This window comes from Crocuta crocuta, unplaced genomic scaffold (genome assembly GCF_008692635.1).
Source record: "Crocuta crocuta isolate KB4526 unplaced genomic scaffold, BGI_CrCroc_1.0 scaffold9, whole genome shotgun sequence".
Taxonomy (NCBI): Eukaryota; Metazoa; Chordata; class Mammalia; order Carnivora; family Hyaenidae; genus Crocuta; species Crocuta crocuta.
The window spans coordinates 10,658,614-10,677,413 of NW_027551567.1; the positions used below are offsets into that span (position 1 = coordinate 10,658,614).

At 35.1% G+C, this 18,800-nt stretch overlaps 1 protein-coding gene and 1 long non-coding RNA gene across 2 annotated transcripts in view; both read left to right on the top strand.

The window, feature by feature from the left end:
* The window catches only part of PHIP (PHIP subunit of CUL4-Ring ligase complex), a 116,746-nt gene extending 113,349 nt beyond the window's left edge, over window positions 1-3,397 (top strand). Inside the window, exon 37 of the mRNA XM_077750355.1 lies at window positions 2,651-3,397. Within this exon, the coding sequence (XP_077606481.1) occupies window positions 2,651-3,288 (638 nt within the window). The 3' untranslated portion in view covers window positions 3,289-3,397. The remainder of the gene's footprint in view (window positions 1-2,650) is intronic.
* An 8,015-nt stretch (window positions 3,398-11,412) lies between these two features.
* On the top strand, window positions 11,413-15,332 carry LOC144220195 (uncharacterized). Its single transcript, XR_013331656.1, has 3 exons — window positions 11,413-11,523; window positions 14,830-14,913; window positions 15,095-15,332. It is a non-coding gene; the product is annotated as an uncharacterized LOC144220195 (long non-coding RNA).
* Window positions 15,333-18,800: the final 3,468 nt, after the last annotated feature.

Below are 18,800 nucleotides of genomic sequence, written 5' to 3' on the forward strand. Positions count from 1 at the left end.
GTGGAATCTGAACTTTTGGATTTAATTACTTTTTCAGTCACCTATACTTAGAATGGTATAGTGGACAGTAAGTGAATAAAGAAGCAAATGACTTTGTATATCAGTGTTTTACATTTTTATTATTTGCTTCCTTTCTGAACTGAATTCAAAGCTTTTTGTATACTATATTGATCTTGATTCTGTCACTTTGAATCCTACAAAAATCAAATGAACATAGTGAACTGGTTCTAGCATTAAAATAGGGGATCCAGTAACCAATTTGATAAAAGTTTTGAATATCACAAATATATGAGTTACCAGTGCAGTATAGAAATACAGTTAGCTAATAAGTCATTAATTGTGACTTATTACATAAACATTGACACCTGGATTAACTATTAGAATCAAGAGGCAATTCTGTCCAGGGGAAATAAAATATAAAGCACCACAAATCACGTATATAATTTTAAGTTTTCTAGTAGCTACTACATCTAACAAAAACAGGTGAAGGTACTAATTTTAATAATTTATTCCATTATCAAAAATATTATTTCAGCATGTAATCAGTATTTCAAAATGTACAGTGCTTTAGTATTCACATTTAAATTAATTAAAAATTCAGTTCCTCAGTTGCATAGCTATGTTCCAAGTGCTCAGTAGCCACATGGTTAATAACTACCTTACTGAACATAGACCCACATAAAGAGTGCTACATTCCTTCTTAACCTTTTTAGTATATGTATTGCTTTGCAAAGTTGAAGAAACCTCTAGTTCTTTCCCCGGAAAATGCACATAGGCATATTCACACAAAATTTGGACCATTTCAAGTAATTCGTGGAGTTCTTGAAGCCAAGCTATAGAATTTCTATAGTGAGTATGTGGACTGGTTATTTAGAACCTTGTCAGTAATCTTAATGTAAAACATATAAGATACACAGAATCCTCAGACAGGTTAAGTGTAATTGTGTGTTACACAATAATTACTTTATTCACACACACACTTCTCCCCTCTTCCCACTCCCCTCATTATGCCAGAAAACCACTGAAGAAAATTATTTGTACTCTTGTGGTCAAGAAATGAGGGCTTTGCCTTTTTCCTCTGCTTCTGGCTCTGACCTCTTGTGATCTCTTGATTTTATTCTTGAGATATATGAAGTATAATTCAAACCTATGACAGGTACTGTTATGAAAAAGCAATACATGTTTGTCATATTTTTCTTTCCTCTAAAGGAGTATTATTAGCATTAATTTTTCACACAAAAAGGCAGTTCACCATGTTCTCTAGATAGATTTAGAATTTGATCTCTAGAATTTTATATTTTTTTATAAAGCATAATGGCCTTAATGATGGAGTTTGTTACCATTATACTGGTGGCATACATAATAGATTTGATTGATACATGCAGTCAGTACTGCTCATGATACTACATCAATTGTTTGCCATTCAATTACATAAGGATATAGGACTGTTTCAAAGAGCCTGTGAAGAAAACTGCTGTTTAGTTGTTTACTTCATCCTTTTTTTTTTTAATTTGTTTTAAATGTTTTTTAAATGTTTTATTTAAAACATTTATTTATCTCAGAAATGTTTTATTTCTGAGAGAGAAGAGCATGAGCAGGGTAGGGTCAGGGAGAGGGAGACACAGAATCTGAAGCAGGCTCCAGGCTCTGAGCTAGCTGTCAGCACAGAGCCTGATGCGGGGCTTGAACCCACAAACTGTGATATCATGACCTGAGCCGAAGTTGGATGCGTAACAGACTGAGCCACCCAGGGGCCCCTACTTCATCCTTTTTAAACATTTCTGAGAACATAGTTCATAACTAAGAGTAACTTATTTCTACTGTTGCACTTAGGATAGATGAAGAATGTCAAAGTCATGGCAGTTTTTATGTAGAATAATATAAATTATTCTAGTAGATGTACTCAGAAACCTCATTTGTAGTAGGATTAGGAGAGGAGATTCTTCTTCTGAGGAACATAAGCAGATATTTAGATTGTAAACTATTCTCTGATATCAGAGAGGGTATGATAATCATATCGAAAAAGGGATCAAATAAGAGTTAGAATCATTACGGTCTTGTTATCTCTTTTTCTTTCATCCCTCGTAGAAAACGTGATTAGAGGTAAGTAGAAGGGGATAAATATGTTTACTACTTATTCAGATTACCAAGTTAGAAGGTCATGGATTTTATACTAATATCATTTTCCATGATTGAGATGCTTAAAGGTAGGAATACTGAAAACTTGTTAATGAGGTAAGCAGTAAAGTTCTTTGTGGTTGTTAAGCTCCATACAAGTGAATATGGTCATTTTGTGTAATAGAAACAATGTTCATGTATTAGAACATGTAGGAAAGGTAGTGATGCTAAGAAACCTTGGCTGATCTCAGCTGTATCATAATTTACAATGTTAACAGGTTATTTGCTGAGTGTCATTTCCCTCATGTAAGGTCATTAATGACTTCATTAAGGATCTTTCTTTCTCTGAGTTTTAAGTAGAAAATGGTATCATTAAACTATTAGCCTTTTATTGATTCCTTTTCTCATTTTAGTAAAAACAAAAATTAGAATTGCATTCTTACATAAGTATAGCAGTGTCCTTACCGACTAGTTTGAGAGTCAAATAGAAAGAGCAATTCTGTATGTTAAGTGTACTACTGTTCCTTTTTAGCAGATTGCAGGAACAATGCTCTTGTACCAGGAAGCATTCAAGTAAATGGCCATGGAGGGCAGCCATCTAAACTTGTGAAGAGAGGACCTGGGAGGAAGCCTAAGGTAGAAGTGAATACCAGTAGTGGTGAAGTTATACACAAGAAAAGGGGTAGAAAGCCCAAAAAACTACAGTATGCAAAGCCAGAAAATTCAGAGCAAAATAATGTGCATTCAATCAGAGATGAAGTAGTTCCTTCTTCAACATGCAGTTTTCTTTCTGAAACTAATACTGTAAAGGAGGATTTGTTACAGAAGAAAAGTCGTGGAGGCAGAAAACCAAAAAGGAAGATGAAGACACAAAAACTAGATTCAGATCTCATAGTTCCTACAAGTGTTAAAATGCTAAGGAGAAGTAACCGAAAAAAGACAGATGATCCTATGGATGAAGAAGAAGAGTTTGAGGAACTTAAAGGCTCTGAACCCCACATGAGAACTAGAAACCAAGGTCGAAGGACAGCTTTCTACAATGAGGATGATTCTGAAGAGGAGCAAAGGCAGCTGTTGTTCGAAGACACCTCTTTGACTTTTGGAACTTCTAGTAGAGGACGAGTCCGAAAGTTGACTGAAAAAGCAAAAGCTAATTTAATTGGTTGGTAACTTGTACCAAAATATTTTACTTCAAAATCATAAAGCAGGTACAGTTAAGGAATACGTAGAACTAAGGCTTCTGCTTCCTTGCTGCTATGGTGGATTAGGGAATGTTACGATTTGANAAATGAATATATATATATAAATATATACGTATATATTTTAAATGTTTGCTATTTATTGCCTTTAGATAGGTTATGCATTTCAACATTCATTTCATTCACTGTTTGAAACAAAAGAAATTGACCTATAATGAATTCCAAGTTTATTTCTGGAAAAGACAGTTCTGCTACACTCTTAAGGAACATAGTATTCCTAGTGATAGAGCATTTCATGTTAAAATGAATTATTTTTGACCAAGCCAGGTACATTTCTATTGATACAGAAGTCTTGCCCCTAGGAAGACAGATGTTGCCAGAGTAGCAGTAAATTAAGAAGTGTGTTTCCTCTAGATACATATAAAAATTCCCACCATTTGATAACCCTAAAAAGTTTAATTTTAATTATAGAATGTTCATCTGCAAAGAATCTAGATGAGGCTTTTGCTGTATTCCATTTCTGCCAAACACAAGAGAAAATGTACTGATGGAAAGGAAACATATCCACATTGGAAAACATTTGACTGTCTAATTTTTCAGACCTTGATTCTTATATCAATCACTCAATCTCTGTTTATTGTGCCAAAGACTGAGAATCAGTGCAGTGGAAAGCCTGTTTTTGACAGTCAGGACAGCATACACTTTTCAATATTGGAAAGGCTATATATTATTCTAAAGAGCACGTTATTAAAAAGAGTTATGCTGAGATGTATCTTTTTTTGGTACTTAATAGTAGAAAATAATGCACTGGTGGGTCCTTTGACAGAGATGTTTTAGAGAAAATGTTTAAGTGGTTAAAGGATTCAAGGAAAATACAGGAAAAAGGTATGGGATTTGATGTTTACTTGTTGATCTGGATTAATGTCGTTTCTAAACTTTAGACATATCTAATAGGCTAAAATGACTTACAAAGAAATGTGTCTGTGTGTGTATGTGTATATATTGATAAATGGGTATAATTAAATATATATACAAACACATACTTCTATACTATTACCCAGGTATAAATTCTTTTTTCAGGATTTTTTAGATAGTGGTAGAATAAAAATAATTTTAAAATGTCATACTTTATAGTTTAATTTTAAGGGGAAGATTGGTTATTTTCAATTATTAAAAGTTAAAATAGGCCAAATCACTTTTTATGCAATCATGTTTTATACAGTGGTCTCATTGCACATTGTGTTTTTTCTGCACTTTTTATGGTATCCTTATCACGCTGGTATGTCAATATACACCCTAAAGAAAAATTCCATTTAATGATTGTGCCTTGTATTCTATTATTTTTTGCATCATTAGTAAAATTGAGTTGTCTATTGTAAATGATAACTATATGACTTAGGAGAATGTATTGCTATATGTACTGCTATGGAAAAGGAAAGCAGTTATTTATTTGTTTATGGTACAGTAGTTATTTTATACCTTAAAATCCAACATAAATACCATTTCTATTGTTTAAAAATTATTGTCCATTTTTTAAAAAGTTTAAAGAATGTAGTATTTTCTGAGGACTGGTATGGTACAAAAATGTAACCAAAATTTTCAGATACTACATTTTTAAAAAGTGAGGATGGGAAAATATGTATCAGCATGACCCTGATGTAGAAAAATAAAGTCTTTAATTGAACCTTGGCAAAATACATTACATAATTATTTCTTTACTTATTTCTGGTAGGGATAAATGTTAGCCGTCATTTAATTGTCTTGAAAAAAAATGGAAAGTGATGCATTTGGGCTTTTTAGATCATTTGTAACTAAATTTGTACAGAAAACCTCCTGTGAAATTAAGTAAACCATTTTCCAGATCTTAACTGGATTGCTGTGATTTTGCAGTTGAAAAATAATTTCAAATTTTTCAGGTTTTTTGTATATTTATTTTTTTCTAACAAATATATTTAACTATATAATTAAAATTCAGTAGTTAAACTCTTCATAATGCAGAAATGGATGGCTTGGTTGTATAGTAAAATGAGTCTGTCAGTTACACCATTATTGAGAATAATGTGTATGTTTGAAATTTAAGTCATTAAAGTAATTTGTTGCTTTTGAAGGCAATCTATTTGAAACATGTAATTTCCTGATGTCATCTGCATTGTGTTGGGAAAAAATAGGCTATAAATCCATTTTTGTAAAAAATAAGTGTACAGTTTAAAGGTGTGTACAGAAAAAGGAAGAGCATACACAGTCTTAGAGTGGAATATACCTCTAGTACGATGTATGGAGTAGTTCTAACTCTTGAGCAAAGAAATGAGTAATTACCATCATACATGCAACAAGTAAATGTTATTATTCCTGTTCTAAAGATACTGTATATTTATGGCCTTATTTGGACATTATTAGACATTGGTTTCTTAGTAAAGCAAAAATGACTTGGATCCAGATTCTTTGTAATTAAAACACTTAAAAATGTATTAGTAATATCATATATTTAGATTTTATATTTTTACAATTTAGCTTCTATACATTGCAAAAGTTGAATTGAGAAATTTAAGTCATCGCCATATTTTGTTCTGTTTGACCAAATATCAAAAATATTGAAAAAATAATCCTATTTTAGACAATGACACCATGTATATGTACTCTTTGTAGGCCAAAAGAAATGTTGGCAGTTGTCTTAGGTGAGCAATAAAAACCTCAAGTTTATTGAAAGTTTCAGAAATCTAACTTGTTGCATACATGGAAAATATAAATCAATTTATAAATTTTTAAGTACCTAATAATCTTTCCCTCCACCCTGGTAGTCTCCAGTCCCAATCAAATCTTATAAAATTATAAAATGTTGCAAATGAGCAGTGTAAATCATTCAGTCTAATTACAGTCTCAACAACTCTGGGCAATAGATAAATACTTTCTTAAAATTTTATCCTTTGCAGTCTACTCTGTCATTAGACTTTTCTGCATAAATTGATATACTAAAGATTTGTTGATCTTGTTTCCATTGTTTTATTATTGGCACAACTTCACAAATTTGAAGACTGTTAACATTATCCTGAAACTATCTTCCTCAAATTTAATTAGAATAACTATATAGAATAATTGTGGGCTTGATCATGTCACATCTGAAATAAGAGTTTGGCTGAATTTAGTATCACTTGGAAATGAATTGCAGAAGAGAGACTGGTCTGCAAAAAGACCAGTCGTGCAGCATGTGTGTTAACATCTAGAACTGTCCCTCATCTGGAGTGTAGTATGTTAATTAGATGTATTCAAATCATATTTTTGCTTATGTTGTATTCACAACATTTACATGTTTTAAAATTTGATAATATAAATTAGTTCCTCTAGTTAAGAGTGTTTAATTCTAGCATTCCATTTTTATACATGCAAATATACCTGTGTATCTCAAATGTCAACTAAGAGCAAATTTTTATTCTGAATGTTTCTGTCCACCTGAAGTTAATTTTTGAGTAGGTTGAAAGGATCAAGATACTTGAGTGTTTAAAGGGCTATAAGCGTTCTTATATGCAGGAAATACATGGTTGTAGAGTCATAAAAGGGGAAGTACTTCTACGTTCTGTGAATTACCCCCATAGTAAGAAAGTATTTCTTACATAACAGATGGTGATGTGGTTTAGTTATATTTAGGTAAGAATTTATCTTCCTATTAAAATTAGAAAAATACACCTTTTCCTTACTTTCGTCCTTGCACTTCCCCCAAATTCCCCAAATTTCCAAGTGATTTGAACTAAATATTACATTTACTAAGAAACTACTTATGTTCTTAATTATACTAAGCTAAGCACTCCAAATGATGCTTTGTACTATGTACACTAACCAAGAAGAGGTCAAACTGAGTCAGAAGACTGTAAGTACCACTTTGATGCTCCAGAGATAAATCTTGTACACACTGCAGTAAAGCAATTAGAAAACATTATGAGCTATAAGTATATATTCTTTTTAGTTTTGATAGCTCTCTGTTGAAGTACTTTTTTAATGCAGATAAGATCATCAGGAAATTAACCTTTATATGGCACAAACCAAATACGTAATAGTGGGTGGCTATGAGTTTCTACATTTAAGGAGCTAAGAGAATAGGTTTGAAATGATATATAGTACACACGATAGGATGCAGAGGCACACACATACTCATGACTTTTAAGATTGTGTGTGTTGATTGGGAAAAAAAAAGATTGTGTTGATTAATCACAATGATAAACTATAAATTGAGACAAAATACAAAGTTACATTTTTGGACCATATTAAAACTGCAAGAAGATGAGAGGTCTTACTAAAGATCTTTTAGAAAACTGCTAAATCCTGTCACATCATATTTAGACATGTAGAATGTAGCTCAATTTTTTAAAAGTAACTGACCTAGAGGGTTAAAGTTGAAACTGACACATTTTCAAATTAAAATTATACTTATTTTGTACAGAAAACAATGTTAAACACAAGCAAATCTGTTGTATGTAATAAGTAACAGAGTTTAAAGACAAATTATTTAGCTTTATTGAGGTTTTTGTTTTTTTCCTTCCAGAAACCTGGAAGTATCATGTTATAAACGGCAGTCTCACACCAGAATAGCAGTGCCCTTTCTTTTTGTACATACTGATTGGACCTTTCTTTACTGTTATGTGGACACTTTCTATGTTAGTTTTGATGCATAATTCTTTGAATCCTTTTATACAAACTAGAATGTATGTGTAAGAATTCCTGTCCCTGCAATGTAGTAACTACAAACTTATTTTTAAAATAAATAGAAAACTTGTTTTTCTAAGCTATTTTGTAGAGCCTCCTGATTTCTTATTGCTCTTTTTTGGGGGGTGGAGGGCGGTAACACATAAAGCTCTCAGTACATTATTTCAACAGGCACTGTTGACTAATTTAATATTAGTTCAAAGTTTTAAGTTACCTGAGGATCTTGGAAATTATGTTCAACCTGACATAATATGAAACATTATTACTGTTAATTAAAACATTTGTCATAGGGCACCTGACTGGTGCTGTTGGTAAAGCATACAACTCTTGATCATGGGGTTGTGAATTCGAGCCCCATGCTGGGTATAGAAATTAGGTAAAAATAAAATCTTAAAAAATAAATAATATATGTCAGAAGCATAATTGAATTTGTTTGAACACACTTAATGTTTTTCTTCCAAATATTATGTAAGTAATGTTAGCTTATCTGTCAGTAGACCATAAATTTAAGGACTTCAGATTAACTTGTCTCTTGAGAAAGCAAACCCAATCTTCATTTTTTTTTAAATAAAATGTATTCTTGTATTATACAGTGTACTTCCATAGAAAAGATGCAGCCATTATTTATCTTTTAAAACCAAAGTTACTGGGACACCTGGGCAGCTCAGTCAGTTAAGCGTCTGATTTCGGCTCAGGGCATAATCTCATGGTTTGTGGGCTCAAGCCCCATAACAGATTCTGTGCTGACACTTCAGCTCACTCACCCCCTTATCTCTCTTTCTCAAAAATAAACATTAAAAAATGTTTAAAACAAAATTACTGAATCAGCTTAATTTTCCCAAAGATTCACCTTAATTATATGAACCAGGACTCATATTAAGATGTTTGTGAGCCAGTGGTTTTTTAAGAAAGATTGTTTTGAAATGTTACTTATTTTGCGGGTGTCCAATTTCAACTCAGGTCATGATCTCACAGTTCATGGGTTCAGGCCCCATATTGGGCTCAGGGCTGACCGCTCAGAGCCAGGAGCCTGCTTTGAATTCTGTCTCTCTGTCACTCTCTCTTTCTCAAAAATAAATAAACTTTTTAAAAAATGTTTAAAGCTTATTTTGAGAGAGTGCAAGTGCACATAGGGGCATGCATGTGACTGGGGGAGGGACAGAAAAAAGGAGAGAGAATCCCAAACTCGGGGCTTAATCTCACCAAGTGTGAGATCATGTCCTGAGCTAGACTGGGTTGCCTGACTTACTGAGACACTCATGTGCCACAGAAAGATTGCTTTTAATGTCTCCTACAAGTACTAGAAAAATACTGGGTTGGCGGGGGAGGTGAATGTAGTTTCCAGTTACCATATTATGATATTTTAAATATCCAATTTTTAACAAAAAATTGCATGCAAAGAAAAAAGTATGGCTCATTCACAGGAAGGTAAGATTGCTGGATTAGATTAAAAACCTGGTTAATGTTTTACAGACCAATACAATAACTTTGTAGTTATCTTTTCCAATAAACAGAAGTGATTTTTAATTCTACTAGACAAAATCGACAAGTAAACATGTAACTTTACTTGATCTGGGTGGGACCTTTAACCAAAAATTTAAGTCTTTGTAAAGGACTTCATATACTCAGCTAAAACAATATATCCAGACTTCAGAAACAGATCATGTCATCAAGCTTTCTGCTGCTCTCATGATATAAGGACAATCCTATTAAGCCTGTGTAGGCCATATTTATCTCAGAGAAATAATAAACATATATAACCACTTTGCTTCTAGAGCTGTATCCTAAAGACTCTCAGGTCCCAGTTTTGTTTTTTCATGATTCACTAAATTTTGCTAATCCCCATGATGACCTATTTCCTCATTTACTTTAGCCAGCCTTCCTTTCCACTTGAAAGGTTGATCTAGAATATATTTTTCTATTATTACTATTAGGAAACCAGTTTAATGCTAATTAAATTATCATAGTAGAGTAGCCACATTTTATAAAATAAAGTGACTGGCATTATTTCACCAGGTATCAAACTACAATTAATAAATAAGCTTGCTATATGAAAACAGTGCAAAACTTGAAGCAAATGAAAGAAGTTCTTGCCCTTTTCAGACATACCACTGAATGAACAAACTCTAGCTTTTTTCTAACCACTCTGACCATACCTTTTCTTTTTTTCACTTAAATGTAGATTTTCTATCTTAGCTGTTTTTGCAAACTACATGTTTTCAAATACCAAATTCATACTGATAGTAATAATGATCACTAATGCGCTAATTAACACTATGTGCCAAGCACTGTTCTATATTCTTTACATATAGCAGCTTTTTTTTTAAAGATTTTATTTTTAAGTAATCTCAACGCCCAACATGAGGCTCAAATTTACAACCCCAATATCAAGAGTAGCAGGCTCTACCAACCGAACCAGCCAGGTGCCTCCATGTAGTGGATCTTTTAGACTACAGAATAATTTTATGAGTTAGGTACAATTATCATTCCCATGTTACATTAGGGAAACTAAAACATACGAGATTAAGTAACTTACTCTCTACTCCCAAATGAGTTGACTGGATTAATGAGTGATTTGTATTTATGACTTATAATATTGGCTCTAAAGGCAATTTTTTCTAAGATTGGGTCTTATTACAAAAGGCCAGTATACAGACGACCGAAAGGTCCTGCTTGTACTACCCATAATCATTTTCTGATATCTTGGATTTTAAAAAAATCACCAATCTGTCATGGATCACATTACTGTTAACTGAATCCCCAGCATTGTATTTCTGGACATATGTTAGTCCAAGTCTTCTAAGAAGTACACACCAAGGGGCACCTGGTAGCTCAGTTGGTAAAGTGTGTGACTTCGGCTCGGGTCATGATCTTGCAGTTTGTGGGGTTAAGCCCAGTGTCAGGCTCTGTGCTGACAGCTCGGAGCCTGGAGCCCGCTTTGGATTCTGTGTCTCCCTCTCCCTTTGTCCCTTCCATGCCCCTGCTCATGCTCTGTCTCTCTCTGTCTCTCAATAATACATAAACATTTAAAAAAAATTTTAAAGTACACACCAAGATGAGATTAAACATGTAAGGATTTGAATAAAGGAAATGCCTCTGAAAGAAAATTGGGAGGGAACTAGGAAAAGCTGAGGCCCATCAGATGCAATTTAAGTGTGACCCCAGATGAAGGAGAGGGAAGTAGGTTTGGATGAAAGTATCTTTGATTGGGATGCCTCAGTGGCTCATGAGGTTAAGTTGTCAGACTCTTGATCTCTGCTTAGGTCATAATCTCACAGTTTGTGAGTTTGAGTCCCTCATTGGGCTCTGTGCTGACAGCATAGAGTTTGTTTGGGATTATCTCTTACTCCCTCTTTGCCCCTCTCTCACTTGCATGTGCATGTGTGCACTCTCACTCTCTCAAAATAAATAAATAACCTTAAAAAATTATCTTTGCTCTGTAGTCTAAGGAAGTTCAGCAGGACAAGTCCTGAACCAAAGTTGACCACCAGAGGAGTCCCCCATCTCCCAGGTATGTTTGCTCCTGCTTTAGCATCCCTGCATGCCCAAAGTGGATGGAAGCAGCCCCAGGAAGGTGGGTCTATGGCACAAATGCAGTGATGGAGCTCAGAGTGTGGCTGTGGGGGCCCCTGGCCTATTAAATTCCCTGTAGTTGGAATTCTTCAAGGCACATTCTTAAGGCCAGTACAACATACTTAAGCACCTGAAGAGCTATGGCTTTATTTTAGTCATAAGGTCAGTGTAACATTTTTGCTGCATTATTTCCATCACTCCTAACCTCTTGATGTATTACATTGTTAGGAATGCAGACTCACAGTCCTTGAATATGTTTTTCTGCTAATCTCAGTTGTTCATAATTTAATTCATGATATGCAACCCAGCATCCAATGACCCATATGATGTGGCCAGAAGTTCGTATGTGAAACATGATAACAGTTCTGTCTATAATACCTAGGATATAAAAACTATAACTTAATTGTTAATATTATTAGTATCAGTAAAATTTATTCAACCTATTAAGTCAAATGTCATAATCACCAAACAAGGGAGTTGTTCCATCATTATATATGGGCAATGGGTGATTCACTAGAAATCTTGAGAGCGATTCTACATGTGCCGTATTTCACAGCAAGCTTTGAAACTGTTTAGGAGTGTTGCCTTGAATTAACTTTTAAGAAAAACTTTTAAGAAAAACTTTTTTATGCGTTTATTTATTTTCGAGAGAGGCAAAGACAGAGTATAAGTGGGGGAGGGGCAGAGAGAGAGAGAGACAGAATCCGAAACAGGCTCCAGGCTCTGAGCTGCCAGCACAGAGCCCAACACGGGGCTCAAACTCATAAACTGTGAGATCATGACCTAAGCCGAAGTTGGACACCCAACCGACTGAGCCACCCAGGTGCCCCATTAATTTTTTTAATGTTTACTTATTATCTTTGAGAGAGAGAGAGAACATAAGGATGTGGGGGATGAGCAGGAAAAGAGGGAGACAGAGGATCTGAAGCAGACTCCACACTGACAGCAGGAAGCCCAATGTGGGACTCAAACCCACCAACTGTAAGATCATGACCTGAGCTGAAGCTGGATGCCACTGACTGAGCCACCCAGGCACCCCAACCTTGCATGAACTTTTTACACGATAGAGGCCATCAACCAGGACACTTGCAGAAATGGAACTTAGGCAACACAATCTAATACACTCTAGACATAATACAGAAATGTCAGATTTTAACTGCATAAATAGACCTTTGCAGCCTGACAATTTATTTTCTCAGCTTCTATGCCTGCCTACCAATAGCCTTGGTGTGCAAAAGCTAGACTTTTTATTTTAGAAACATTAAAGTATTGTACAAATAATTGTAATGTGCTGGATTTTATGTTACCAAAATTTAGAAAATGGCTCATCTTCAAAATTAAGATTCATTTCAGTCAAGACTTTAAAAGAAGTTACCCTCGAGTTAACCTTTTCATAATTCTTGTTAGGTGAGGAGCAAGTCAAGAGACACACTTTTTCCTGAGTTTTGAGAAAATTTCCCAGTGTTCTCTTACAAGTTATTAAAATCATCCAGGAGTTAGCTAATAAATGTATTAACATCTTGGTCCCTAGTTAAAGCAAGTTTCTTTTAATTTAGAGGAATGGTTAAAATGGTCTATATTACAAATGAAATTTTATTTTGGAACAGTGCATATCACTCAAGTATTTTGGCATAGTATAATATGGTGATGATTACAAATACTGATTCTTCATTCTGTCATCTTGTCATTGCTAGAAAGTGTCAAAAGACATGAGTGTATCATCGGCTCATTTCTGTTTACCTCTCCCCATTTTACTTACTATTTTTACCTACTATTGGTATTTTTCCAAGAAATCTATGAAATAACCATTTTTAACTCCTTTCACAAAAATGGTTGAAATATTGCTAAAGAAAAAAAGGGGGAATTTCATTTTAAATATGTGCTAATTAGTTTGTTCTCATCACTTTTTAGATTAAACTCATTTTTCTATACTAATTAATGTATAATGTATAATGTAAATTGCATATATTTAAGGTGTGTAATGTGATGGTTTGATATATACATTGTGAAATGATTACCACAGTCAAGTTAATTCATATATCTATCACTTCACATGGTTACATCCGTTGTGGCGGACACAACTAAAGATCACACGATACAAAATTATTAACTATAATCACCATGCTGTGTAAATTAGATCTCCAGAACTTATTCATAACAAAGCATATACCTTTTGACCAGCCTCTTCCAATCCCCTATGCCCTTCTCAGCCCCTGGAAACCACTGCTCTACTGTCTCATTGCATGAGTTCCACTTTTTTAGATTCCACATACAAATGAGATCGTCTCCTCAGTAATATCTGTGCCACCGATCATGCTTTCACAATCCATTTTATACCAGATGTATTATGTGCTTATACAACATGTTCTTCTTGTGCTTATAGATGCCTTGTAAGTTATAAACACTCAAATATTTGTGAAATCAGTTGCAAATATAGTAAGTGTAAATATGACTATCACACTTCCCTTTAACAAATAGAGAGCCAAAGCACCCTTTTAGATCTTTTTTATTTAGTAGGCTCCACGCCCAATGTGGGGGGCTTGAACTCACAACCCTGAGATCAAGAGCCGTAAGCTCTACCTACTGAGCTGGCCAGGTGGCCCTCTTATATCTCTTTCCTACATTTTTGGTGGCATATTCTTTGTCCCTTTATATGACCATAATTTTGTAATATTTTCAAAATGTATTTCTGTTTTTACTCAAGGTATAATTCAGTCATTTTCATTGCTGTATATCATACTTACCATGTGAACTTTTCAAAATCTAATCATTTTGTTGCCACTAGACATAGTGATTCTTTCCAGACTTTTGTTATTCTGAACAACCCTGCTGTGGACATCATTTCCTGTGTCTGCTTTTGTCCCACAACAACTCATCCTCTGCACTCTTTTTTTTTTTAATTCTTTTCTTAAAGTTTATTTATTTTTGAAAGAGAGAGACAGAGCATGAGTGGGGGAGGAGCAGAAAGAGAAAGAGAGACAGAATGTGAAGCAGGCTCCAGGTTCCCACAGAGCCTGATGTGGGGCTTGAACCCATGGACCATGAAATCATGACCTGACCCAAAGTCGGACACTTAACTGACCGAGCTACTGAGGCACCCCACATCCCCTGCATTCTTGCTGGCAGTGAGTGTGTCCGTGTGCTTATGTGCGTGTGTTCAGTAAATACAATTCTGATATTACTTTTTTACTTAAAAATCCTTCAATCTAGTGGCTTGGCATAACCACCTGGAATAATATTTCAGATGGCCTGGAATGATATCGAGATAACTGCGGTTAACTCAAGACATTCCTTTTGAGGATATACATCAAAATAGCAATGCTGCACAGTGAGTTTGCTACTTCTCTTTCTTTTTGTCACCAGAAGCTGAAACCACTACAGAAACGTAAAGATGGATAGAAATTAAGATGGATACACTGATGCTTCAGCAAGGCTTGACTTTTAACTAAAACTTTTTTCTCTTTCTCGATCTTGAAGCCTCTCCCTCCCCTTCAATTGTTTTTCTGTAGAATTCTTTGTTCCAGGAACTTGGCATTGATATGGATATCTTGCTGACCTCAATGTAACCAGACTTGGATGGCCCCTGCTAGTGCTAGTCACCTTGGAAGACACGATGAACGCAGCTGGCTGCACTGTTGATACAGCCACCATCCTGTATTTTCCTATAAACCCACTCAGCCTTTTCCCCTGGGTGGGTCTGCAGTTTTTGAAGGCATTAGCCTTCTGCAGCCTCCTTTTACTGACAAAATAATAAAACAATTGTGTGTCTTTTCTCCAAACTCTGTCTTTGTGTTATGTTTCAGCTCCAGAACACAGGTTTTGACAAATCCATCCTGTCCCTCTCTATTGTGTACTCTGGCATTACAGATGCTTCAAATCCGGTCAGATATGAATCTCTCATCATTGAAAAAATAAGCAACCAAGAATTCTTTATCCAGCAAGGTTGTCATTAAGAACAGAAGGAGAGAGAAAAAGTTTCCCAGACAAACAAAACCTAAAGGAGTTGGTGACCACTAAACCATCCCTGCAAGAAAATTTGAGAGGGACTCTTTGAGTGTCAAAATAAATAAATAAACAAACAAACCAAAACAAAAAAAAAAGGACCAAAAGCAACAATGACTAGAAAGGACCAAAAAACATCACCAGAAACACCAACTCTACAGGCAACACAATGGCACTAAATTCATTTCTCTCAATAATTACTCTGTAAATGGACTAAATGCTCCAATCAAAAGACATGGGATATCAGAATGGATAAGAAAACAAGACCTATCTATATGCTGCCTAGTAGAGACTCATTTTTGACCTAGAGACACTTGTAGATCAAAAGTAAGGGGATGGAGAACCATCTGTCATGCTAATGGAAATCAAAAGAAAACCTGAGTAGCCATACTTATATCACACAAACTAGATTTTATTCTTTTTCTTTAAATTTATTTTTGAGAGAGAGATCGAGACAGTGTGAGCAGGGGAGGGTCAGAGAAAGAGGGAGATACAGAATCCGAAGACAGGCTCCAGGCTCTGAGCTAGCTGTCAGCACAGAGCCCCACGCAGGGCTCAAACCTACAAAGCGTGAGATCATGACCTGAGCTGAAGTTGGACGCTTAACGGACTAAGCCACCCAAGCGCCCCACAAACTAGATTTTAAAACAAAGATTGTAACAAGAGATGAAGAAGGCCATTATATCATAATTAAGTGGTCTATCCACCAAGAAGATCTAACAATTGTAAATATTTATTCCCCCAACATGAAAGCACACAAAATTGATATAAATCAATTAATCGCAAACAAAAAGAAATTCACTGATAATAATACGATAATAGTAGGGGACTTTAACAATACACTTACAGCAATGTACAGATCATCTAAGTGGAAAATCAGCCAGGAAACAATGGCTTTGAATGACACACTGGACCAAAGGACTTAACAGATATATTCAGAACATTTAATTCTAAAGCAGCAGAATACACATTCTTCTCCAGTGCGCATGGAGTATTCTCCAGAATAGATCACATACTGGGTCACAAATTAGCTCTCAACAAGTACAAAAAGATCAATATCATCCCATGCATATTTTCAAACCACAACACTATGAAACTTGAAATCAACCACAAGAAAAAATTTGGAAAGACTGCCAATACTTGGAGATTAAAGGACATGTTCCTAAAAAATGAATAGGTCAACCAAGAAGTTAAAGAGGAAATAAAAAATTACATGGAAGCCAATGAAAATGAAAACAGAACACTCCAGAAACACTGGGATGCAGCAAAGATGGTCATAAGAAGGAAGTATATAGTAATCCAGGCCTTCCTAAAGAAGGAAGAAAAGTCTCAAATACACAACCTAACTTAACACCTAAAGAAGCTAGAAAAAGAACAGCAAATAAGCCCCAAACCAGCAGAGGAACGGAAATAATACAGATTAGAGCAGAAATCAATGATATCGAAATCAAAAAACAGTAGAACAGATCAACAAAACCATTGTGGTATAGAAGACCCAGAATAGCCAAAGTAATGTTGAAAAAGAAAACCTAATGTAGAGGAATCACAATTCTGGACTTTAAGTTGTATTACAAAGCTGTGATCATCAAGTCAGGGCTCAAAATGAATTAAAGACCTAAATAAAAGACAAGAGACCATCAAAATCTTATAGAAGAAAACAAGCAACGACCTCTTTGATCTTGGCCGCAGCAACTTCTTACTAGGTATGTCTCTGAATCAGGCATGGGAAACAAAAGCAAAAATGAACTACTGGGAGTTCATCAAGATACAAATCTTCTGTGAAGGAAACAATCAATAAAACTAAAAGGCAACTGACAACATGGGAGGTATTTGCAAATGACATCTCAGATAAAGGGTTAGTATCCGAAATCTATAAAGAATTTACCGAACTGAACACCTAAAAAACAAATAATCCAGCAAAGAAATGGGCAAAAGACATGAATAGATACTTTTCCAAAGACAACTAAATGGCTAACAGACACATGAAAAGATGCTCAATATCACTCATCATCAGGGAAATACAAATCAAAATCATAATGCGATACCACCTCTACCTGTCAGACTGAAATGAGCAACTCAGGAAACAGCAGATGTTGGTGAGGATGTGGAGAAACGGGGAACACTTTTGCATTGTCTTTGGGAATGCAAACTAGTGTAGCCACCCTGGGGAACAGTATGGAGGTTGTTCAAAAAATTAAAAATAGAGCTACTCTACAACCCAGCAATTGCACTACGAACTGTTTATCCAAAGAATACAAAAATGCTTACGTTAAGGGGCACATGCATCCCGGTGATTACGGTGGCACTATGAATAACAGCCAAATTATGGAAAGAGCCCAAATTTCCTTCAACTGATGGATAAGGAAGATGTGGTATATACATCTTATATATACATAATACATTTATATACATAATGGAATATTACTCAGTGATCAAAAAGAATGAAATCTTGCCATTTGCAGCAACATGGAACTAGAATGCATTATGCAAAGCAAAATAAGTCGGTCAGAGAAAGACACATATGATTTCATTTATATGTGGAAATTAAGAAACAAAACAGATGAACAAAGGGGAAGGGAAGGAAAAATAAGAAAAAATCAAGGAGACAAACCATAAGAGACTCTTAAACACAGAGAACAAAGTGAGGGTTGCTGAGGGATGTTGGGTGGCGGGGATGGGCTAAAAGGGTGATGGACATTAAGGAGGCCACTTGCTGGGATGAACATTGGCTATTGTATGTAAGTGACGAATCACTAAATTCTATTCCTGAAACCATTATTACATTATATGTTAACTAACTTGAATATAATTTATAAAAAAATGAATCTCTTATTACCAAGTTTTTCTAGGAAGAATTAAAAAAAAAAGTCTTCCTTTGGGAGGCTGTCCCAGAAAAGGCTACTATGATGAAGAGCATGGGAAGAGTCAGATGTCCCTCATCTTCAACCATGTTACTGCTGTTTATGAACTGTCAACTCACTTGGCTTTCTGAGTGTCTTTCCACAACAAAAAGGCAGTTATGATTCCTGAATGGCCTACCTTTTAGTGTGGTAAAGAAGATCAGATCAAACCTCCATTTATTCCACGACACCTACCATGTGCCAGTCACTGCACTAGGTCCACAGTTGAAGCACAAGGCCCCTTGTCCTAAAAGGACACAGCAGGCTAGAGCAGTGGTTCCTGGGCTGTATATGGGAAGCACCTGGAGGGTGA